Source organism: Monodelphis domestica, chromosome 8, assembly GCF_027887165.1.
Source record: "Monodelphis domestica isolate mMonDom1 chromosome 8, mMonDom1.pri, whole genome shotgun sequence".
NCBI classification, from domain to species: domain Eukaryota; kingdom Metazoa; phylum Chordata; class Mammalia; order Didelphimorphia; family Didelphidae; genus Monodelphis; species Monodelphis domestica.
In genome coordinates, this window is record NC_077234.1 from 10351307 (window position 1) to 10373781 (window position 22475).

Consider the following 22475-nt stretch of genomic DNA (forward strand, 5'->3'; position numbering starts at 1 on the left):
GATCACACTCCATCCCTGCCCCCCAGGGACCAATAAAAAATCCTCATCCTAATATTCAGTTCCCAACTCTTCCTGGCTCCAACCTCATGTTCTAGATTCACAATTACATTTTTTCCTACATTTCATTGCAACCAAACAGGACTACTAACTGTTCCTATTGCACAGCCTGGTCCCTTTGCCTGGAATGCACTTCTTCATCTTCACCTGCTAAAATCCTTCACTTCCTTCAAGGCTCGGTTCAGATCTTCTCCTCCTCCAGAAAGCCTTAAGATCCTTTCTTCCCTGGCCTCCCAGGGCAAGGGATGTCTCCTTTCTCCAGTATTCCTGAAGCCCCTTATCTGGACCCTTCCTTTGACTCCCGTACAATCTAGTCCCTACAATTTATTAGTCCTCCCTGCCCTACCTAGCCCTATGGCAGAAATTGTTAAGTTTTGTGAGAGGCAGGGACAGGGGCATTTTTCATCCTCACATCCCCACTGTTCTACAAAGAAGAAATGCATAGTAGATGTTAATTAGGAATGAATGACCTCCATAAAACAGTGGAAGTCCACTCAGCTGGGCTGGCCTTCCAAGGGAGGGCAAACCAAACAGTACCCTCCCCACTTTTTCTCCCTGTTCTCTTCTCTCAAAGTGGGCAAAATGAAGCCTTTCCCATGGGTTCCCTGAGCAAATGCCCCATTATCTCTTGCTGGTCAAATCCAATGTGGGGCATAGACATCAATCACTCTTAGCCATTACCCTTATCAGGACCCCCAAACTAACCCCTTGCTAATACCTCTCAGTTTCCTCAGTTATCCTATTCCCCAAGCCCAAACTTGGCAGCTCCAGCCCCAAACTTAACTGCTGCTACCCAGTCAAGATGTACCAGAAGCTTAGCAAAATAACATCGCTCCACATGTGTACACTCAGGGTGAATTCTGTTGCTATTGATCTGTTTCTGTCAAAACCATGGACCAAAAGCATGGGTCAGCTCAGACCAACCATGTCAGCTCGGAGTAATGGAAAATACCAGCAGGAACCGCATTCCAGACAACATGGTTCTGTCAGGAACAGATTCAGTCACCCTAAAAAACTGATTGTCCCCTCTCTGACACTGGACAGATTCTAAGAATAGACTCTTTGATGCTGGGCAAACTCTGTCTTGTCCCTAAACAAACTTTAGTATTGTTTTCTTTGTCTTGTTACAACTATATGTAACAAGGCTGTAGTTTGGCATTGGGGGTTAGACTTGAGTAAGAGTCTTTCCCCATCATGCCATGACTTGCCCTTATCCTTCAACAGAAGGAGAAGGTTTTAAAGCATCTTCTGGGTACTTTGGGTTATTCTCATGTCCCATTGGAGTGGGTGATTGACACACTAAGGGTCCCATGTCTAAGGCATCTATTTTTAGCTTTTTTTAACTCTTACCTTCCATCTTAGAATCAATACTAAGCATTGGTTCCAAGACAGAAGAATGGTAAGGGCCAGGCAATTGGAGTTAAGTGACTTCCCCAGGATCACATAGCCAGAAAGTGTCTGAAGTCAGATTTGAACCCCAAATTCCCTATCTCTAGGTCTGCCTTTCAAACCACTGAGTCACCTGGGTGCCTCTCCATGGCATCTTTATCCTAGTATCCACCCCCTCTCATCCCTCATGGATACAAAGAGCCTCCTCTCAGAAAAAAGGGTTCTTGCCTTCTCCTAACAGTACTTTACCTATGAAGAGATTGTCTTCTGCACTCTCTTTCTCCAGAAAAGCTCTGACTGCCAAAGTAAGAGAGGATGATATTTCTGCTCCCAAGAGGTTATAGAGGTGTCCCATTGAAGACCTTCCTTGTTCTGAGGCCCTCTTAGACATCTACCTTTTCCAATGATGAAAAGCACCCAATTGGAATAAAGTCAAATCAACTATTATGAGAGAATAAAAGACAAACCACTCAATATTCTTACCCTAGATGCTTAGGGAAAATAGAATTGTTTATTTTGTAAATAGTACATAAAGCAATCTGACTCACTGACAGAAAGTAGAATCTCAGTTCTGTTAGCATCTTGAGGTCCTCTAATCCAACCCTTATCTAAATGAGAATCCTTTCTACAATGTGTCCAACAAATGGTCATCCAGCCTTCATTGGGAGAGCCCCAAGGAGAGAGAGTCTGCCAGCTGCTCAGATAGCCCATGCCACTTTGGAGTATCTCTATTGGTTAGGAATTTTTGCTGGCATCAAATCAATATCTGACTTCCATCCACTGGTCCAAGTCCCGCCCTCTAGGGTCAAGCAGCACAAATCTAATTCTTCTCCCACATGGCAGACCTCTAATGCTGGAAGGCAGCTTTTGTGTGCCCACTAGTTCTTCTCTTCTCCAGACTAAACATCTCCACTTCCTTTAATATCTCATGTGGTATGGTGTCCCATCACCTCATCCTTTGGTCATTCTGCCTGAAATTCTCTCCAGATTACCAATGTCCTTCTCAAATTGTGATGCCCAGAAATGGATGGGACTTTCCGGAGATAGTGTGATAAAGGGAGAAAAGAGTGGGACCGCCCTGCCTTCTTCTGAATTGTATTTCTATCTGGAAGAAGCCTAAGACAGGATCAGGGCTCTTGGCTACCCTGAGAAAATCACCCAGTGAAGACAGCCAATCCATCAACTGAAACAAATTTATTAAGCCCTTGGGTTTTGTGCTAATTAAGCCCAAGGATACAGAGGAAAATGGGAAATAGTCCCTGACTTTAGAACGCTTCCATTCTAATTGGGTAGGCAGCACATGCCTATAAAGATCTAAAACAATTCAGGCAATGAGGGTCCCGGTGAGATTAGATAATATAAATATGTCGTGGACTCATTCTAAGGTGTTTTATGATTTCCCCCCACCTCTATTCAAAGCAAGAGGAAGAGTGAAGGAGGAAGAGCCACTAGGGGGCTCAGCAGATAGAGCACCAGGTCTGGGGTGGGGAGAACCTGGATTGGAATTTGGCCTCAGACACTTCCCAGCTGTCTAGCTGGATGAGTCACTTAACCTCAATTGCCTAGTCCTTACCACTCTTTTGCCTTGGAACAATACTTATATCCATCCTAAGACAGAAGGTAGGGGTTTAAAAAGAGAGAGATGGAGGCTGATGGTGGGAGCAATTCAGACTTGAAGCTTGACAAAGCCTGACATGATGAGGTGAGAGGGCAAGGGATGTACTGTACGTACATGTGGATGTGGTACACAATGTACTACAGTAGCACAATGCAAAGTTGAACTGCTTCCTATGGGACCCTGGTGGAGGGATAAGGAGAGTCAACAAACAGAAAGACCAGAGGCGGGGAAGACCTGGAAGGCCCGGTGAAAATGAAGAATCAGTTTATGCGTAAGAAAGCACAGGAAGAGATGGAATTAGAGAAACTCTGACTGGATCGAGAGATTTTCAAATTCTTGAAGGCAGAAGGGAAACTTGTGGGTGAAGGCAAGACCAAGGGCACGATCATCCTCATCTGTCTCTCAGAAGGACTGGCAAATTGGGCATCTCAAGTATTTAAGGGCCCTAAAAGTCCCCTACAATGATGCCAGGAATTGAGCTGGAGAGGTAGAGGAGAAGGAACCAGGCACTGAACTCATTGAGAAAAGGAAGAGACTCTCCTAGCAATTGGTAGATAATGGCCACCAGGCTCCATGTTGGATAATAACCAAGAGTGAGTGTTCAAACAGAAAACATTCCCAAGGTTGTGGTCACTAATTTAGCTCCTGCTTTTCTTAAATATTTACTTGTTTGGCTTGTGACCTCATCCATACACTGCCTGGTCTTTAAAACAAAGATGTTAATGGCTTCGCTGATATTCTCATAATACATAAAATGGTTTTTGGTGTTTCTCCTACAAGTAACAGTGCCAGATCTCTTCTTTGACAAGGTCCCTGAAATCCAAACGTGGATACCTTTATGGTCCCTGCTTCACTCATTCAGGAATGAGACATATGGCCAGCAAGATGGTAGATTAGTAATTATCTGCAAATCCCTTAACCCTTTAACTTCCAAATAAATTATGAACAGATTGTAGAATTTCTAGAGCTTAATTATAAGGTAAAATAAAAGAACCACTATGATCAAGCTGGAAACCCTATTCATTGCCAGCAGAGAACTATAATACTTAGCGTGTTTATTAAATATGCCACCCATCCACCTCCATGAGCCAGCCTCAGGCTTGCACCAGGAGCTTAGCACTGAGGTAGGGACCCCAAAATGGCATCATCCCTGCCCAAATACACAAAGCCTTTCAAACCCCTAGAGCTAAAGAAGTGGCTGATTCTGTCTAGTCACATGAAGAAAAAACTAGTCTGAAATGAACCATGATGGATAGCTATGTTGGGCCCGAGGGAAAAGCGAGTGGAAAGCAAGCTGAGATGGTGCTGGTAACTCTGGAGAAGGACCCAGGCAAGTGAACCAACTATCCTTCTTCTGAGAAAAATTAAGGTAGCTCTGCAGCCAAGTAGACCATTGTCTGGAACCTCCAGCACTAATGAAAGAAGAGGGGCCCGCGAGTGAGAGATAAGGAATACAGGGGAAAAGATTATAGAAATATCAAGAGAAAAAACTCAAGGAAAACCTGGGATATCAGCAGATAAACCAACAAAAACTGTACTAAAATAAAGGAACAAAATGAATAAAAACCTAAAGAGAACTCCAAGTACAATTAGCAAATATTACAAAACAAAGAAAAAGGGTGCCTGATAAAAGACAAAACCCTGTGCAGTAACCAGACGTGATGGAAACTTTCAGGATAGCTCAAAGGAGAAATAAATATCATGAGAGAAGAACTTAGGAATGAAGTTAGTCAGAAAATAGAGTCCTCCAATTAAAAAAAAACAACATAAACAATTTCATTCATTCATTCATTCAAGGATGCTCCTTCCAGGTAAGCGATGCAATCCAAATTCCTAAAGGAGCTAGTCCTATGTTTATCTTGAAGCCATAAAGTATCAGTTTAAAACATTAAACTGTGTTCCTGCCTCAATGAATGTCCACTGAAAGCTGGTGATATGTTACCAAATGACAAGAACCTTTCTGTGGTGTTAGGGTATTTCTATCAGGCTCCTACTGAGACTCTTCTAAGTATACAAGGCTCTCTTCCCTTCCCGAATAATGAGGGAAGAATATTCAGGAGGTCACACAGTTTTTCCAATGGTTCTTGCTTCCTCCTTGGCAACTCTGACTCAACGAGCTAACCTTTGTGGGTATATTCTCAATAACTTCAGAGAGTGTGAACAGACAAAAAGAGATCTCCTCATATGCATATCTGGCCCCACTTTCGTAGAGGCAGGCAAAAGTGATGGCTGGAATCCCTGGCGTTGCTGCTGGCTCTGCAAAGGGTAACTCAATAGCTGCCAGATCAGAGTATGCACTGGGCCCTTCGTAAATCACCCAAGGCTCTGTCCAGCTATCAGCATTTCTGGGGAAAGTACTCAGGTAGACTCCCAGGTTTACCCGAGACCTGTGACTAGTTGGGTGGCAATATAATACCCAAGTGGGGGTCTGAAATGAGGTGGAAAGCTGAGAGAGGGCTCCTGGGGCAGTCTGGCCTGGATTGCCCTCACCAGCAGAGAGCAGACATTCTTCAGAGCTCTTCTCTTGTGGGTGGCCCTGGGGTGCACTCTTTATCAAGGCAACTGGGATATTTCCAACACCCTTTCCCTTGTGCTTCTGGAATCTATGAAGCTTTTGTAGGAAATGGGAATAGTCACAGCCACCAACAAGCCATCTTCTCCCCGGTGACAGAAATTGAGAGGAGTTCCTAATGAGAGGAGCTGGGAACCCAACGATGCTGCCATGGCAACCACGGTTGCTCTCTGCTAACTTCCGGACCAGCTGTCCTGGGAGAAAAGCAGCCCCATCATCCATGCTGAGTGCCTGCACCCGGCAGCCCAGGGGGCTCCTGGCATTGCAATAAAGGATATTGCTGCCATCTTCTTCATACACAGATGCCAGCTGGCACTCCCCAGTTTTCAGGTTGGGGATGAAGTCCCCAAATTGCCAGCTCTGACCATGGTCGTCACTGTAGAATGTGAAGGAGTGAGGGGTGGTCTTGCAGATTTTTCCAAAGCACTCCTTGCAGTCGATATGGTAAGTGTAAGCAGGAACAAGCAGGCGTCCTGACCTCAGCTGTATACCATGGCCCGGACCCAGAGCAAAGGTAGCCCAGTCTGCCGAGAGAAGAGAGAGGGAGTGACTGCCATGAAGAAGAGGGAAAAGAAGGAGGAAGGTGGAAAGAAGGAGGAGAAGAAGGAAGAGGAGGAGGAAGAGAAATAATAGTGTAACTCTACTGACCCTCTTCCAAATCTCCTGGAAAAGCATTCACATAAACAGGAATACTCCTGGGAACATTTGGGTTCCAGTTTCAAAGCCGGAGCTACCAACCTTCAACCCACACTCCAGACCAGGTCCCACTTTCCAGCTGCCCTTTAGGTGTTCTTTTCCCCCATTAGATTGTAGACTCCTTGAAGGCAGGAACTGTATCGCTTGCATTTGTATCCCCAGTGGTTAGCACAGAGCCTGGTACATTGAACATGCTTAATAAATGCTGGATCTATCATATTTCTCACCTATCCATCCATCCATCCTTCTATATCTATTTATCCATCCATGTACCTATCCATCCATCTGTCATCTGTCCATCCATCTATTCATCTATCCACCCATCCATCCTTCTATATCTATCTATCCATCTATCTATCTGTCATCTGTCCATCCATCTATTCATCTGTCCACCCATCCATCCTTCTATATCTATCTATCCATCTATCTATCTATCTGTCATCTGTCCATCCATCTATTCATCTGTCCACCCATCCATCCTTCTATCTCTATCCATCCATCCGTCTGTCATCTGTCTGTCCATCCATCTATTCATCTATCCATCCATCCTTCTATATCTATCTATCCATCCATCTGTCATCTGTCTATCCATTCATCCATTCATCTATCCACCCAACTGTCTAGCTATGTATCATCTATCCATTTACCCATTGATTAGTGTCTATGAGGTACCAAGCACTGTGCTTGGTGCTAGAAAGTCAAAGTCCCAAATTTAGTATCTCCAAGAGGATTAGATTCTATTTGTGGGGCCATGTACATAAAATACACATCTACACATGCATGCACATATATGTTTACATGAATGTATGTGACTAGTTGTGCCTATATACCAGGCGTGTGTGTGTATACATTCATGCATGTAGACACATCATATGTGTTGTGGGCTACATAATATATTATATTCAAATGTGTATTGTCAAAGATTACATTTCTCTAGCATGTGAGTTTCCAAAACACTTTACATATTTGAACCTCACAGTAGCCTTGTGAGATGGGGGCTATCATTATCCCCATTTTTATAGTGAGGAAACAATGACAGAGAATGGTTAAGTGACTTGTCCTCAGTCTCAAAGCTAATATCCAAGGTCAAACTCAGTCTGAGGTGTTCCTGATTCTAGGTCCAGTGCTCTATCCACTCAGCCACCCACCTGCCCATCCTTCATCCTTGAAATTCTTCCTTTGCAGCATAAGAAATAACTCAATGTTAGCGAAGAGTGTTAGCCCTATTGATGACAAAAGTCCCAGCGCCCTGACCCACTCTGAAGAAACCTCGTTCTCTGCCACTGTAACTTCACACCGATAAAGGAAAAGAAAGGAGGTCCTCTCCCTGCGTCTGTGGGCCACTGCTCAAAGTACCTCCAAGGATGGCACTGTCGGATTCTTGGTAGCTACCCGTTCTACTTTGCCAAGTATGAACCTAGACTGGCTGGGGAGTGGAGATTGAGTGCCTTGAGCTTTCTCCCCCTTGTTAGTGTCCCCCTCTCCTCTCTCCTCCCTCCCCTTGTTCTCCCCCTGCCAAGAATTGTATTTACACTCAGCAGAGGGGAAATGACCTTTTTAAAAGGCAAGATCTTCTAGAAGCATTTATTGACTTGATTTTCCAGTGTAGAATTGGGACGTCTCAAGCTCAAAAATGTGTGTGTGTGTGTGTGTGTGGAGAGAGGGGGGCAGATTCACTTTACAATGACTTCCTGTCAGAGATCATGGTGCCTTCATTCCTGCATTGATCAAATCGGAAAAATAACAGCATCTAATTTCCAGGGCTGATGTGGGGATCAAACGAATAATATCTGTAGAGCACCTGGCACATCCTGCCTGTCATAAACAGGTGGGCTATTATTATTACCATTTATTTTATTTGCATTTTATGTAAAATTAGATCCACTTTAATACCTTGTTTCTGTTGCATAGTCCAAGAATCTCTTTGTTCTCAAGACAAACTTTGTTTGGCCTCATGACTTATATGGTGCTATCCACTTCAAACAGAAATGGATCTGTCAGCTGGCTTAGAAAACCACAAATTAGCATCATCTATGTTGGGTTATATTTTTGCTTCCTTTGTTATTTTCAATAACATTTTCATCAGACTTGGAATTTGCTGGCCACTTGTGACCCACTAGCTTAGAGTCTGACACCTCTGGGAGTCTGGAGGGGAAGGGAAGGAGGAAATGACAAGCCTCAGCAGCCTATGTCAGAGATGAGACTTTTTCCGAATGTAAAGGGGAAGCCCGGAGACCACTCTGCTGCTATAATCTGACGAGCTCAGCCCACACATGGAACTCTGTAGGGACTGAGTCAGTACCTAACCTAGGACTTGGGCACCCTACAACTCGCTGATGCGTGCTGAGAAAGCCAGAAGTCATGTCCCCAGCCCCACATAACCCCAATGGACCACTTTCTACACATCTCAGAGACTTGGAGGAATTGGCCTTGGGATCTGTGCAGGCTCTCTTTCATTTGTCTGATGGAGCTGCTGGCTGTCATCCTTTTCAAAAGCATCTGCTGGTAAATGGTGGAGAAACGAGATGGGAGGGTGCATCCATTCCTCCTGCCCTCCAGAAGCCCTCCCGGTGTAGTGATTAAACATAATCTTGGAGACTCTCATTCCACCAGTAACTAATACAAAGGCCCAAAGCAGGTAAAGAAGAAAGGAAACATGGGGGCGTTGAGAGAAGGTGTAGAAAGATAAAAAAAATGGTCCAGAAAAGAAACTCAGGCAATGGTTCTGGAACCCAAGTATGAGAGTAATGGCTGCTCATAGAGTACTTTCAGAGTCACCAGGCGCTCTCCCAACATACCTACCTTTCTCACCCTCTCATGCACTCTGGGGAACAGACGCTAATCATTCCTGCACCTGAGCCAACAGGTTCAACGATTGCCCATAGTCACATAGTGGTAAATGTCAGAGGCGATGTTTGAACCCAAGCCTCTCTCCAGCACTGGTTCAGAGATCCCAAAGCTCCCCCTTGGATCCCCTCACAGCTCTGAGAGGACATCAGGAGTTCAGTCAGTACTGACTGTCAGGAAAGTGGGGAAAGGGGGAGAAGAAAGAGAGAAGACTGGCACATGGTGATACATGAGAAAATGCTACCAGCACCCCCTGGGCCCCCACTGTAAGGATCTAAAGGGATCCCAGAGGGAGGGAAGGAGAGCATGTGGGTGGAAATAACTAGAATGCCCGGAATTCTCTTCAAATCAAAGGAAATCTACCAGTCCCTGCATTTATCCAATTCTGCCTTTTGGTTATTGGGGTCCTGGGAGGTGCCTTAGATTGTGGCATTTCTCGCCCATGGGTCACTCATTCCAGCACAAAGTTCTGGCCAAGAATGGGGCATGAGCTGTCCCTCACAGGACCAGAACTAGCCTCCTAGAGACTGTGTGTCAGACAGTGAGCGGGTCAAGGCCCATCTGTAGCCTCAGCACCCTTTAGCAGCCAGATTATTTTGGTTCCCTCCAAAACTCCCAAACATCCTACCAACTGAGTGTGGCTTTTGTTCCTTGAAATTCTGGCCTGGCCTGGTCCATCTGGACCCCACTGAGGATCTTCTTCCCTACTTATTCCTCTCTTACCAGTAAAAGTCTTATTTGACCCCAAAGAAGCATCAGAGTCCATCGTTGTAAGTGGAGCCATTTCACCAGCTCCGCGTGGGCTCTTTTACCTTCTATAACAGAGCCAATGACCTGCTCTGTGAGGTCAGCAACAGCACTCCAGGTGAGGCCTCCATCTGAACTGGTCACATAGCAAAGGCGGGCTGCATTCTTGCCAGTCATAATCTGGAAGGATTCCGGGGTGTTGCCCAGCACAGCGATAAAGAAGAGGAAGACGGTGCCCGTGAGCTCATCGTACACAGGGCAGGGGTTCATGGACCGATGATCCTCCAGTGATGCCGTCTTCAGGACGCGCATGTCTCCCCACTAAAGAGGGAAGAAAAGCATCAAAACACTCTCTCGTCTTGCTCTATTTGTCTCTCGGATCATCTTCACTCCTTATTCTCCCACCCCACATTCTCCTTGGCTTGCCTACTTCTTCTTATGTCCATCTTGAGCAAGTTCAAGGAGCATCCCATGGGGCCAAAAGCCCCCACAACTGCTGCACACAGCTGGAATAAGCAGCTGTGGACTAGAGCGATGAGTGAAGTACCAAGGACAGGGACAGCCTTCATGAGAAGAGCACTGATCTGGCTTGGAATGAAAAAACCTTTGGTCAAGCCCTGGTTCTGACTCTTACTAGCAGGCAAATCAATTGATGTCTGAGTCTCAGTTTTCCTAACTATAAAATGGGAGTAACAATGCTGCAGGATTGTTGTCACAGTGGCAGAGGGAAGTGCCTTGTACAAGTCCTAGAGAGTTTTCTAAAACTTTGGGAGTCGAAGAGAATTCCTAAGTGAGGGTCACCCAGCCAGGAAGTATCGGAGGCAGGTCTGGAGCTGCTGGGCTCTGACGGAAGCTCTCCACCCACTACCTACTGTGTGCCTGGGACTGTGCAAAGATGAATTAAAGAGCTTACATAGAATCATAGATCTAAATCTGGAAGATCATCTAGTCCAACCCCCTCATTTTGCAAATGAGGAAACTGAGGTCCAGAGAGATTTAAAGAGCTTGCCCAAGGTCACAGAGGTGGTAAGTAATGGAACTGGAATTTGAACCCAGGTCCTCTGACTCCAGAGTCAGGGCTCTTTCTACTATACCACACTACCTCTTAGATTTCTGTAAAAGCTATGATCACATTCAGATTTGGAGGGATGTGTTATATGTTTGTAATATACAATAGCTACTTGAATGTAGAAAGAATTGAAGAAAGGTTCTTAACACAGAGTCCATGGATAGATTTCAGAGGACATCAACTTGGAAGAGAAAAATTACATCTCTCTTCTCACTCTCCTCTGGCTGAAACTCAGCATTTCCTTCACTTCTGAATGTGGGCGACCAATCGTTATTCTGAGAAAGGGTCCAAGGCTTCGCTAGGGACCTTAGGAAAGGGGAACATTTTTCATCTAGGACTTACTCTTTCGGGAATGGAAACTCCTTCCCCTCCACTGATGGAAATGCTAAGCTTCTGCATTGTGATCCCTAGATGTGGGTTAGGTGTGCCTATGCTCCTGGTCCATACATACCCGTGACCATAGGACTTGGGAAAGCAATCATTCAATAAGACTTGGGAATTGATTGAGACACATGGGAATAAAACGACTTGCCCAGCCTTGACCAAATAGACAATGACAGAAATGAAACTCGAACCCAGATCTTTCTGATTCCAAAACCCACAAGCTATCCACTACTACAGCCTGCCTCTATTATGGAATGATTACAGAATTTTAGAGACAGTGTTATATAGTGGGTAGAGAGTTGACCTTGAAGCCAGAAAAACCCTGGTTCAACTCCTGCCTCCAACACATACACACTGAATGATTCTAGAAAAGCCCCATTTGACAGATGAAGAAATCAGATTCAGAGAGGCTGATACTAACCTAGGGTCACACAGCTATCAAAAGTTGGATCCTGCATTCAGCTCCCTCATAGTTCCTGACTCCACTCAGCATCAGGAGACAACATACCACATTGCGCCCTGATGTTGCTGCCCATCCCGGTCCTTCATCCTCCCTCCCAGGATGCCACCAGCTCCCACAGAAGGTAGGGACTTCTGAGTATCTCTCCTACCTCTGACGCTGCCCCTGCACTTCTGTGGTGGGAGTGGAGGTCTCTGGAAATGAGATGTTGATGCTTCACTGAGTCTCTCACCCAGAAGCTCCTCACTTCAATAATTTGCCCACAACTCTTCAACAGCCCCTCCAAAGTTAGCCAGTTGAGGAGTGCTTCTCATCTTCCTAAAGGTGGCTCTGTGGCCTAGGTGTCACTCACCTCCACATAGGTCCTGTCGAAGGCCCCCCTTCTCAGGACCAGCACGTTTGCATGGGAGTCATCAGGGCTGAGCCTCTCCTCTGCAAAGGCCAGCAGAATGGCCCTGTTGGGCATGTAGAGCAGGGCAGGTATCCTATAGGTCACTCCACCTTCCTCCCTCTCAAACAGCACTGTCCGGGCTGGGAAATATGGGCTACTCATGGCTCTCCTGGAAGAAAGGATGGGCACACAACTAATCAGTGGGTAGAAAGTTCCGGAGATGGGGAAGAAATAAAGGACCCTAAGCCTCCAGGACTCTGACAGAGGATTGGAAGCTAGCCTTTTAATTCTTACTGAATTTTGGTTTTCATACGTTCCCAGACTAGGGATGCTTCCCCCCAGGTAGATGAGCTAGATGGATAACTATAGTGTTTCCAGAGTAAAACTTCAAAACCAAAGGGATCTCAGCAGCCATCTAATCCCAGCCATACTCCTCTCGACAATATATCTTGACAAGCAGCCATCCAAGCTTTGCTTAAAGACTTCCAGTGAAGAAGAACCTTCTTCGACACCCTTTTGGATAGCTTTGCTGGTGTGACAACCTAACTAGTAGCAGCATGACTGGGTGGCCCTCTAGAAGCAGTCAGCATCATGGCCCCAAGTGGGCATCCATCAGCCCAACGAGCTGCCCACCCACCCCATCATCCTCTGGATCTTTCCTTATCCAGGAAAATGACAATTAGTTTGTAGACTAAGCCAGTTCTTTCTGTCTATTCCCCAAGCCTGCCATTTCCTTAGTTGGATTAAATAAGGGGCTAAAAAAATACAAGCACTGGATCCTAGGAGAAGGACTCAACTGCCCTCAACACCACAGGGCAGAGCTTGCTTCACTCCTGTAGACTCTAACGGAAGAGTGAAAGAAAAGTCTCTGTATATAATAAAGGCTTATCCTTATGTTCTAGTGAAGGAAAATGAGACAGACAGAGACTGATGTGTGAGGCCCCCTCAAGCCCAACAGACTCCAGCCCTATCCCTGACCCTAAATTCATGTTCGATTCGCTGTTTTCACTGCACCGTCTTCACATTGCAAGCAAGTCTCCAGCCACCATTCCACTCTAATGGAAGTCGTTCCCTTGTGTCCCAGCTAAGTTTACCTCTTGTCCAGTACTCAGAGCTCTTCCTTCTAAGGTCAGACAGAACAGTAGAATCTCTTCTCCACGCTGTAGTCCTCCAAATAACTAGCAGCGCTCTCGTCCCCCTTGAGTCTCCTCTTGTCCAAATTCAGCACCCCCAGTTCTTTCAACCAATCCCCAAATGGCATAGCCTTGGTGCCCTTCACCATCCTGGTGACTCTCTCTGGATAGTCTCGAGCTTCTCCTCGTCCCCCCTAAGAGGTGGGATCCCGAGTCAGACACTGTCCTCTAGGGATGATCTGACTGAGGCATGGCGAACCGATCTATATTCCATTCAAGTCAGGGACATGATATCTGAATTGGTCCTTGAAGGAAGGTATGGGACAGAGGGAGAAGAGGAGAGGAAGGGAGACATTCATCCCAGTTCTAGGGGGAAACATGGTGCCCAGAGAGGGCAGTGTGAAGGCAGGCACAGGGAGCAGTCTCTTTTTCCTGCTCTGTGAAAGTGGATAGTATGAAATATTAACCACAAAAAATACCCAGTCCCTGGAACTTCCTGCTGAAGATTGAAACTACAGTCTGACCTTGCCCCTTGCAAGAATAAGTGATTAAGCTGGCCTCCAGGGGAAGGGCAGTGGACAGCTGAGTGGAGCCCCAAAGAGGGGGACCTGATGGGTAACTGTGGCATGAGACAAAGCAGAGTTTGCCCAAGGTACCGTCCCAGGAGAGGAGAGGGGCATGCTTCCTTGCCTCAGTAATCACCATCCTTATAGTTCATGTCATCTGAGCACCCCAGGCTGCCACTCCTAGAGTGCCAAGACCTCATTCTTTATTCCTCAACCCCCAGAAAGGCACAGGCTAGAATGAAGGGGGTGCTCTGCACCCTATCCCAGGGCAATCCATCCTTGGCAGTTAGACTATTCTATGTGTCACCAGCACCCTCCCCTCCATGTGCTTGTATTATTTCCTGCCACCCCTGACCCACTTGCTCCCTGACTATTTTGAGATGACATTTGCTCAGCTTTGGACTCAAACCACAGAGGCCAGCTTCCAGCAGGGGACCATTCTCCTGCCTCCTTTCTCAGTTGCCATGGAGATGCACATCATAGGTCGGCCATGGAAACAGGAGCTGGCTCAAATTGATATCCCGGGTTCATGTCCAGCACATCAGTGAATGAGAATGATAGAAATGCTCAGCTGAGAGTGGTATCAGAAGAGGAAGTAAGCCTCCAAGGCTAGCCCCTCCCCTCCTGGGACCACCAAGTCAAACAGAGCTGGAAGGACCTCAGGATCTGCCTCGTCCAACCAACCACATCACTTTACAGATGAGCACAAGGGCCCAGAGGAGATGAGGGATTTGGCCAACATCACACAAGTCCTGTGTGGCAGAGCCAGGCTTCAAACTAAAGGAGGGGAGGAAGCATTCCCATTGGGCTGCTGGGTAGAAGGGTGGATGATGAGAGAAATGTCCTCAGGAACATGTGGAGAGGGTTCCCCCTCTGGCACATGTGCCATATCTTCACCAACACAGCTCTAGGAGGTTAGGAGAAATTAGACTACCATTACCCCAACATTGTGCTTGGAGGGCATTTTGAGGTAGAGAAGGGATGGGGAAGGCAGATGAAGAAATATAGCACTGACATTCTTTGGGCATGTCATTATTTCCTTCTAAAATGCTAAAATACAATGATTTTCCAGGTAGGAAGGCAGCACAGTAATGCAAATAGATCTGTATTGGGAGTCAGCCCTGGGTTCAGATCCCAATTTTACTACTAAGTGATTGTGTGACTGTGGACAAATCCCTTACCTGTGGTAGGTCTCAAGTATCTCATCAGTGAAATGGGGTAGGTTGGACCAGGTGACCTCCAAGGGTTCCCTCTAAATCGGGACCCCAAAAAGGATACCTTGCAGCCTTCTTTCCTCATGAAACCTCCTAGAGCTGCCTTGCCCAGTAGAAAGACAGTAAGAGCTGGCAAATGAGGTACTGGACTTGGAATCGGAAAGACTAAGTTCAGATCTCACAGTGCTACAAGATCTACATGATTTACATGACCTGGGCAACTCCCTCAAATCCCTCTGAGCCTCAGTTTTCCTATCTGTAAAATGAGGCAAAACAAATGAAATCCTATTTGTGAAGCACTTTGTGAACCCTGCAGAGTTCTTTAAGTGCTCCTTACCATCATCATCACTGTTGTCACCATCATCATCCTCAAGGTCCTTTCAAGGTTCCGGGACCTCCCATTGTAATTCCAGGGGCCTCTGCTCCTATGTTAACCTTCCTGAACACTCAGCAGCTACCCCCAGGGGAAGCCTAAGCCAAAATCGCCCCCAAAAGTGTCCATCATGGCCCCATCAGTGACAACCAAAGGTCATTTGCCCTGATGAGACGCTTGTCTCTTTCTTCCTGTTTTACAGGAGGAGAAACTGAAGCAAGCAAGTGCCTGTGTCATCGTGACTCCTCTACGACATCCTGCCTCTCAGAAACTACCTCCGCAAGCAGGAAGACTTTTTAAAAGGCAGCCAAGGGCAATATGGATTAGGGTTCGGTTTACTACAGCCCATCCTGGAATTAAGCAGCAAAAGACAGTGACTTATACCTCCCTGCCCAAAGCAGTGCGAGGGAACGCAGGCTTGTCCAGGGCCATGTTCCTAGGCAATCCACAAACGAAACCGTATCGACCCAAATCATTGTGGACAAAGCAAGGTGGACACCGAGCCAAGGGGAAATCAACCAGAGAAGGCCGCCCTTCTCATCCCTGAGGACAGCACGGTGGAACTCTTATTGCAGTCCTTGATATAAGGAAGCTGGACTAGCTATTCAGGAAATGAAGTTGGAGACAAATCTGGGCCGAAAGCCACACGGTTCTCAGGTCCTCCCTCGGGACCGACTTTCAATATCCCTTCAAGGGGGGACAGTTCAAAAAATAGAGGCAACCACCAGGACGGTTAGTTACAAAGGAGTCCTGCTTTGAAGAAGAGGCTTGAGAAATGCCAGCAGCTCCCAAGTCTCCTCTCACCCAGGATCGTAGCTCCAGAAACTGCCAGGGGAAGGCTCCGTGCTCGGGTCAGGACTCAGCTTGAGGAGAGCCCGAGGAGGGAGAATTGTGTCCAGCAGGCCCAGTCTTCACTGTGGGTCCAGAATGGGCAGTGGCAAGAGCACAGCACCCGCTGCATGTCTTTTCTCTTATTCCCAAAAGGCATGTGGCCAGGGGAGCAAAGAGGAGCTTCCACCCCCAACGGTAAGGCTCTTCCAAGCCAGCGGTGAAGTTAGGAAGGGCCCACGGAAACCATTTCTGGGAATCGTGGACCAGGTGGACACCGAGTGAGTGCTGAGGCCAGGAGCCAGCTCCTCCCCTGCGCCCTGTGGCAGTCCTGAGCTGTTGGCACTGCCCAGCCCTTGTGCTCCTGCCCTCCCTCTGGCATGATTCTGTATTCTTTCCTAGGGAAGTTCCTGTGGATTCCAGTGGATTATCCTAACACAAGGGGAGGGCCTATTTTTTCGGCTTATGCCTTTGTTTACTCAGCATCTACTGCAGCATCTGAATATGCTAAGAACTAACAAAATCTAATTTGAATGGAATTAAAATAATTGGATCATAGCAGGCCAAAATCTCTGAAGGCTCACACTGAGGAGCCCCAAAGGGAAATGAAGAGATTCTGAGAGGGAGTAAAGCAAGTGCCGCCAATGATGACTAGCAAACAGGAAGTCACATGAAAACCACCTCCCAGACAGGGATGCTGGGCTGGCTCGGAAAGGTGCTGCGTCTGTTCATGTATCACAGCCAGGCTTGGATTGTTCCGCCCTTGACTCTGCTTCGGGTTCTCCAGACTCTGCAATCATGCCTCAACAGCCTTCCCACTCGGGAACTCTCTGCCGCATGGTCCTGGGCTCTTCTTCCCCCCCCCCCCCCCAACATCCCGCCTCCCTGGACTCTTCGGACTTCATCGGCGCCTTCCGAGGGGAGTGTCTCGTCCTCCTTCCACCTTTTGGAACCGGCTTTTATGCCTCAGAGTACTGAGTCAGGAAGACTGTGGCCATGTCCAAATTCAGACATCAGCCAGGCAACTTCGGTCTGCCTCAGTTTCTTCATCTGAGAAATGGGGGAATAACCACTATCTCAGGCTTGCTGTCAAGGTAAAGTGAGATCCGATTTCTAAAGGCTATTGAAGTGTTCAGTGTCAGGAGCAGCAGCAGCACCCTCAAGGTTCTACCCAGAGGCCAGAGATCCGTCCATCTGAATGACTTCCGTTCTAGCCATGAGCCCCGGAGGTCCTGCCTCCTCTCCCTTTGCTGGAGAGAAGAACCAACCGAGAAGTTGAAGCGGCCCATTATCCGATGCCATTGGGCCACCACAGTGAGCCCAGGCAAGGAAAGAGCCAGCAGAGCCTCCATCGAAAGCCAGATCCACCCGCTTCTGAGCAGGGCCCTTTCCACGAGGGTCTCACAAATGGCTCCCTGGCACCAGCCAATACCAAAAGCAGCCACAGGATCGGAAGGAGAAAAACGTTCAGTCAGCCTCCAGGGGCTTGATTATGTGGGACAGACTCCAGGCCAAAGTGAATTTAGACCTTCCCATTCCACAGGCAAAGAAGCCAAAGCCCAGAGGATTGCAATGGACTGGCCCAAGGTCACAGTGAATGGCAGAGCTGAACCTCAGCCTGTTCCCATCACCCCAAGCTTCAACTGAGCGCCCAGGGCTAAGCCTTCAGACAGACATTCCCCAGCACCTGATTCTGTCTGTCTGGAAAAGTGAATGGGAAATAGGGAGTAGGGGAGAGAGGCAGAGACAGACAGACAGAGACAGACAGACAGACAGACAGAGACCGAAACAGATAGAGAGGGACAGAGACAGACAGACAGAGAAAGAAACAGACAGACAGACAGACAGACAGACAGACAGAAACAGAGATATAGAGGGACAGAGACAGACAGACGGAAGGAGGGAGGGAGACAGAGAAAGAAAGAGACAGGAGAGACAAAGATGGGAGAAATAGAAAGAGGGGGGAGATAGAGGGAGGGAGACAGAGAGAGAAAGAGACAGAGCCAGAGAGAGGGAGAGAGAGAGAAAGAGAGACAGAGGGAGGGGGAGAAAACACTGCAGTCCTTAAGAGTACTGGATAAATCGAGGTTATTCTGAGCCAAAGACCAAGGCTGAGAAGACAGAGAACGCTTTTGTAAACCATAAAGTACTCTATAGATGGGATTTCAAGAGACACAGATAGACAGACAGACAGTCCCAGAGACAGAAAGGAGAGAGGGAATTCTGTAAATGCCAAGGAACCAGACACATCTATAAAATCCTACAAAAAGAAAGGAAAGCCCAGGACCCAGGGAAAGAGAGAGGAAGCAGATGAGAAGACTGAGTAAGCTGGAAAGCACTGTCTAAATGAGGGTTGTAGGGACAGCTGGGTGGCTCAGTGGATAAAGAGCCAAGCCCGGAGGCAAGCGGTCCAGGGTTCAAATTTGACCTCAGCCACTTCCAAGTTCTGTGATGCTGGGCAAGTCATGTAATCCCAATTGCCTGGCCCGTTTAGCTCTCCTGGCATGGAATTGGTACTTCACAATTGTAAGGCAGAAGGCAAGGGTTCAAGGAAGAAATACAAACCATCAGGGAGAGCTACACTGAGGCAGAGGTGCAGAGCTCGCTCCCGAGAGCCACAGTCCCAGCGTACTTTGTAACACCAAAGCTCTCCAGAAAGAGGAATTGCGGAGAAACAGTGGCACAGGCGAAGGCTGGGCATCCCTCGCCTTGGGCCCCTGGAGGAATGGGAAGGTGGCAGGTGCCGACCATCATTCCTGCCCTTAGCCTCAATCTCTTCAGGGCGCCACGTGAGCTCTCACAGCCGGGCATCTCACTCTCTTTTAAAAGAGAAAGAAAAGAGAGTTGCACCCCATCCCCATCTGTCAAGGCATCCCTTTGGCCTTAGACAGGGCAGCTCCCCGCAGACACACTGATAGCCCTGGAGCTGGGGGAGGGAGAGCTTCTGGAGAAGCAGCCGGAGGATCTGAGTGTATGAGCAGAACCATTTCTCCCCCCAGCACAACAGCCCCCCTGAAGGGCCCTGTTCTCTGCTTGGGAGGGGGGAATGGGTAGAAAATAAAAGACTTTAGGGTCTGAAAAAAACAGAGAGGAAGGGATGGGGGGGATGAAAAGCCCCCAAGATGATCGCTGTTGCAATGGAGCTCCTTCCTGAGGCAGAGGCTGTGTGAAGCTCTAGGCTTGGAGACAGAAGAGCCTGGGTTCAGATCTTGCCACTGATCCCTCCTAGCTGGGTGACCTTGGGCAAGTCAATGAACATCTCTGAGCTCCAGGTTCAGCATCTATACATGGACATAAGACTCTCCAGAGTCCTCCCTGCTTCCCAAGACTGATTTGAACCTGAACGGGTTAATAGTTTCAATGTACTATGCCAGCCCCCAGCTTCTGCCTAGACAGCAGCCTAGGATATCCATCTTCTGTATGTTCCTGCTCCTTGGAGCGAAGTTAATCTCCCTGGGCCTCAATTGTTTCATCTATAAGATGGGAATAAGGATCCCTGTGGTCCTTCTTTCTCACTGTAAACATCAGCTATTATGATTCTCTTGTTGTTTGCCTGATTCTAGAAGAGAGAGCAGCACTGTTGTGGTAGACAGAGCTGGCGTCAGACTCAGGAAGCTATGGGTTCAAATTCTGCCTCTGTCACATTCTGGCTGGGTGACACTAAGCAAGTCTCAAGTCCCTTAACCTCGAAAGTCTGGAGCAGCATTCTAAGATCTTGAGTTTCGGTGCAGATGCATTGGTAAAGGGTGTTTTCCACACAGGGAGTTACCTAGATAGATGAAATGGCATGTCCAGACCCAGGGAAGGGAGGGGGGGCCGAGAGGGGAGGAGTCCCTTTCAGGACAAGACTCAGAGAACAAAATACTGAGGATGAATTTGCAGGGAGCAGGGGAGGAAATCTACCATGAAAGGCAACATGGAATAATAGTTTAAAAAGCACTGCACTGGGAGCCAGGAAGACCTGGGTTCAAATTCTATCTCAGACGTTTGCTAACCGAATGGTCCTGGGCAAAAATCACTTATGGCCTCGTTGCCTCTATTTTATCCATAAAATCAAGGGGTTGGATCTGATGTCCTTCTACCACTACATCTGTGATCCTGTGAACTGTTCTCTGCCTCAGTTTCCTCACCTGCAAAAAAAGGGAAGGGCTTAGGTTTATGGTCTCCAAAATCCCATCAGCTCTAAATCTATGATATTGTGATCACAGCCTCTTCAGATCACACACACACACACACACACACACACACACACACACACACACACATACACACACACCCTAAACCCCTTGACTCAGACCTTTGGCAAAAGCACCAAACTCTGGCCAAATGTTTCCACAAAGGGCAAAGTAATGCACCAGGAGGTCCCAGGATCCAGAGTGCTCAAGGTGGAGGAAGGTTTTCTTGATGACAACAGGATTAGGGGGAGGGGAAGAGAATAAAATCAACTTACCAACTTCTTTCTCAGTGAGTTGTGTCCTATTTTAAACCAAGACCCAGCCTTGGAACAGGAACCCATGGATTCATCCTTTTGCTGATTTGGGGCCCCTGGAAGCCCACTGACTTCCCACTAAGGAAAGGCTCTCTATCACTAAAGTGCTCTCAGCTGTTGACTGTGAGGGACAGTATCTTGCCAAGCGACTATCCTCAGCAGACTGTTTTGGACTGTTTTGGTTTTCCTCTAGTTTACTTCTTTCTCCTGTTCTCTCTGTCTCTGTCTCTGTCTCTGTCTCTGTCTCTGCCTCTCTCCCTTCCTCTCTCTCTATGTCTCTTTCTTTCTTTCTCTCCCTTCCTCTCTCTCTATCTCTCTCTGTCCTCTCTCTCTCTATCTTTCTGTCTCTCTCTCTCTCTCTCTCTGCCTGTCTCTCTCTCTCTTTCTCTCTGTCTCTTTCTCTCTCTGTCTCTCTCCCCCACTTTCTGTCTCTGTTTCCCCCTCTCTCTCTCTTCAACACTCTCTCTATCCCTCTCTGTCTCTATAACACGTTCTCTCTCTCTCCTCTGGCCTCTTCTCCCCTGCCTGCTCTCCCCATCACTCTCTAATAGTGGGGCCAATGAATGGCCAGGAGACAGAGCCATGAGTCAGCAGCATGGGCTCCGACAGTGGCATTCAGACAAGTGGTCCATTGTAGGGAAGCATGGGCCACGCGCGTGATTGGCAGTTGCCCAGGAGATGGGACCCATCCAGGGATTCATCGCATCTGAGGGCAGAGCTGGACCCCACAGTCAGAGATGTGCACAGTCAACACCACGGCACTCCAGAATGTGCATGGGGGCCCTCACAAATACCACCTCAATGGGAGTAGGAGCTGAGCTGGGAGAGAGGCTCATAGAATGAACTAATGGGGCTTTTGATCCTCTGTGAGGACAGGGAAGAGAGGAATCAACTTCCTTTTCCCACCATCTCGAGTCGAGATGCCATGCTGTTCCTTGGAAGGTACTCTGGACCTTGGCTTGGGAAAAACCAAGGTTTGAATCCTGCCTCTGTAAAGATTAAAATTTAGGAATATGGGGAGACTGAGGCAGGTAGAAATTAGTTTCTCTCTGCAAGAAGTATTCTATTTTTTAGAGGTTTATTAAAAGTTAAAGATTAAAGAATATACAAGTAAGAAACATGTGCCTAGGCCAGAGGCCTAGACAAAATAACCTCACATCATGCAAGAGACACACCTGCTCCAAAACGGAAGTCCAAAAAGAGCCAAGAGAGCGAGAGCCTCAAAAGCCTTTGAATCAGCTTAAATACCTTCTCGATCTCAGGTATCTCAATCTCAATCTCCAGCCCAGGTGAGATTACAAGGCATTCTGGGGAAGTGGAGCAAAGGCTCGTGGGGATTGTAGTCCTGTATTCGAGTCTATTTTTTACACCTCTGACCCTTTCATTTATAAGATCCTAGACTGTGCAAAGCCAAGGGGGGGGTCATATACAGGAAATAGCAAGTTAAATTCGTTTGGCCCAGAGCAAGATAGAAGAGTAAGAAGGCCAGTATGGAAAGAGGGGTTGAAGCCAGACTGGAAAAGGCTTCTAAGAGGCCAGTCTGAAGAATTTGTATTTTATCCTCAGGGCAATAGGGATCCTGAAGCTGCCCTGAGTTCAAGAACATCACTAGCCACTTCTCTGACAATCAGTTTTCTTATCC

General features: G+C 47.4%; 1 protein-coding gene across 2 annotated transcripts; it reads right to left on the reverse strand.

Moving 5' to 3' along the window:
- Positions 1-1922: 1922 nt before the first annotated feature.
- NEU4 (neuraminidase 4) lies at positions 1923-21411 on the reverse strand. 2 transcript variants are annotated; one of them, XM_007502426.2, is made up of 4 exons: positions 20795-21411; positions 12192-12399; positions 9992-10247; positions 1923-6160 (listed from the first exon to the last, which is right to left on the reverse strand). In XM_007502426.2, exons 2-4 carry the CDS (start codon positions 12390-12392, stop codon positions 5118-5120), a joined length of 1500 nt encoding a protein of 499 aa, XP_007502488.2. In that variant the 5' UTR covers positions 12393-12399; positions 20795-21411; the 3' UTR covers positions 1923-5117. The 2 variants fall into 2 exon arrangements, with proteins under 2 accessions (XP_007502488.2, XP_056664420.1); XM_056808442.1 differs by lacking the exon at positions 12192-12399 and having other exon boundaries at positions 20795-21379.
- Between the last annotated feature and the right edge of the window lie 1064 nt (positions 21412-22475).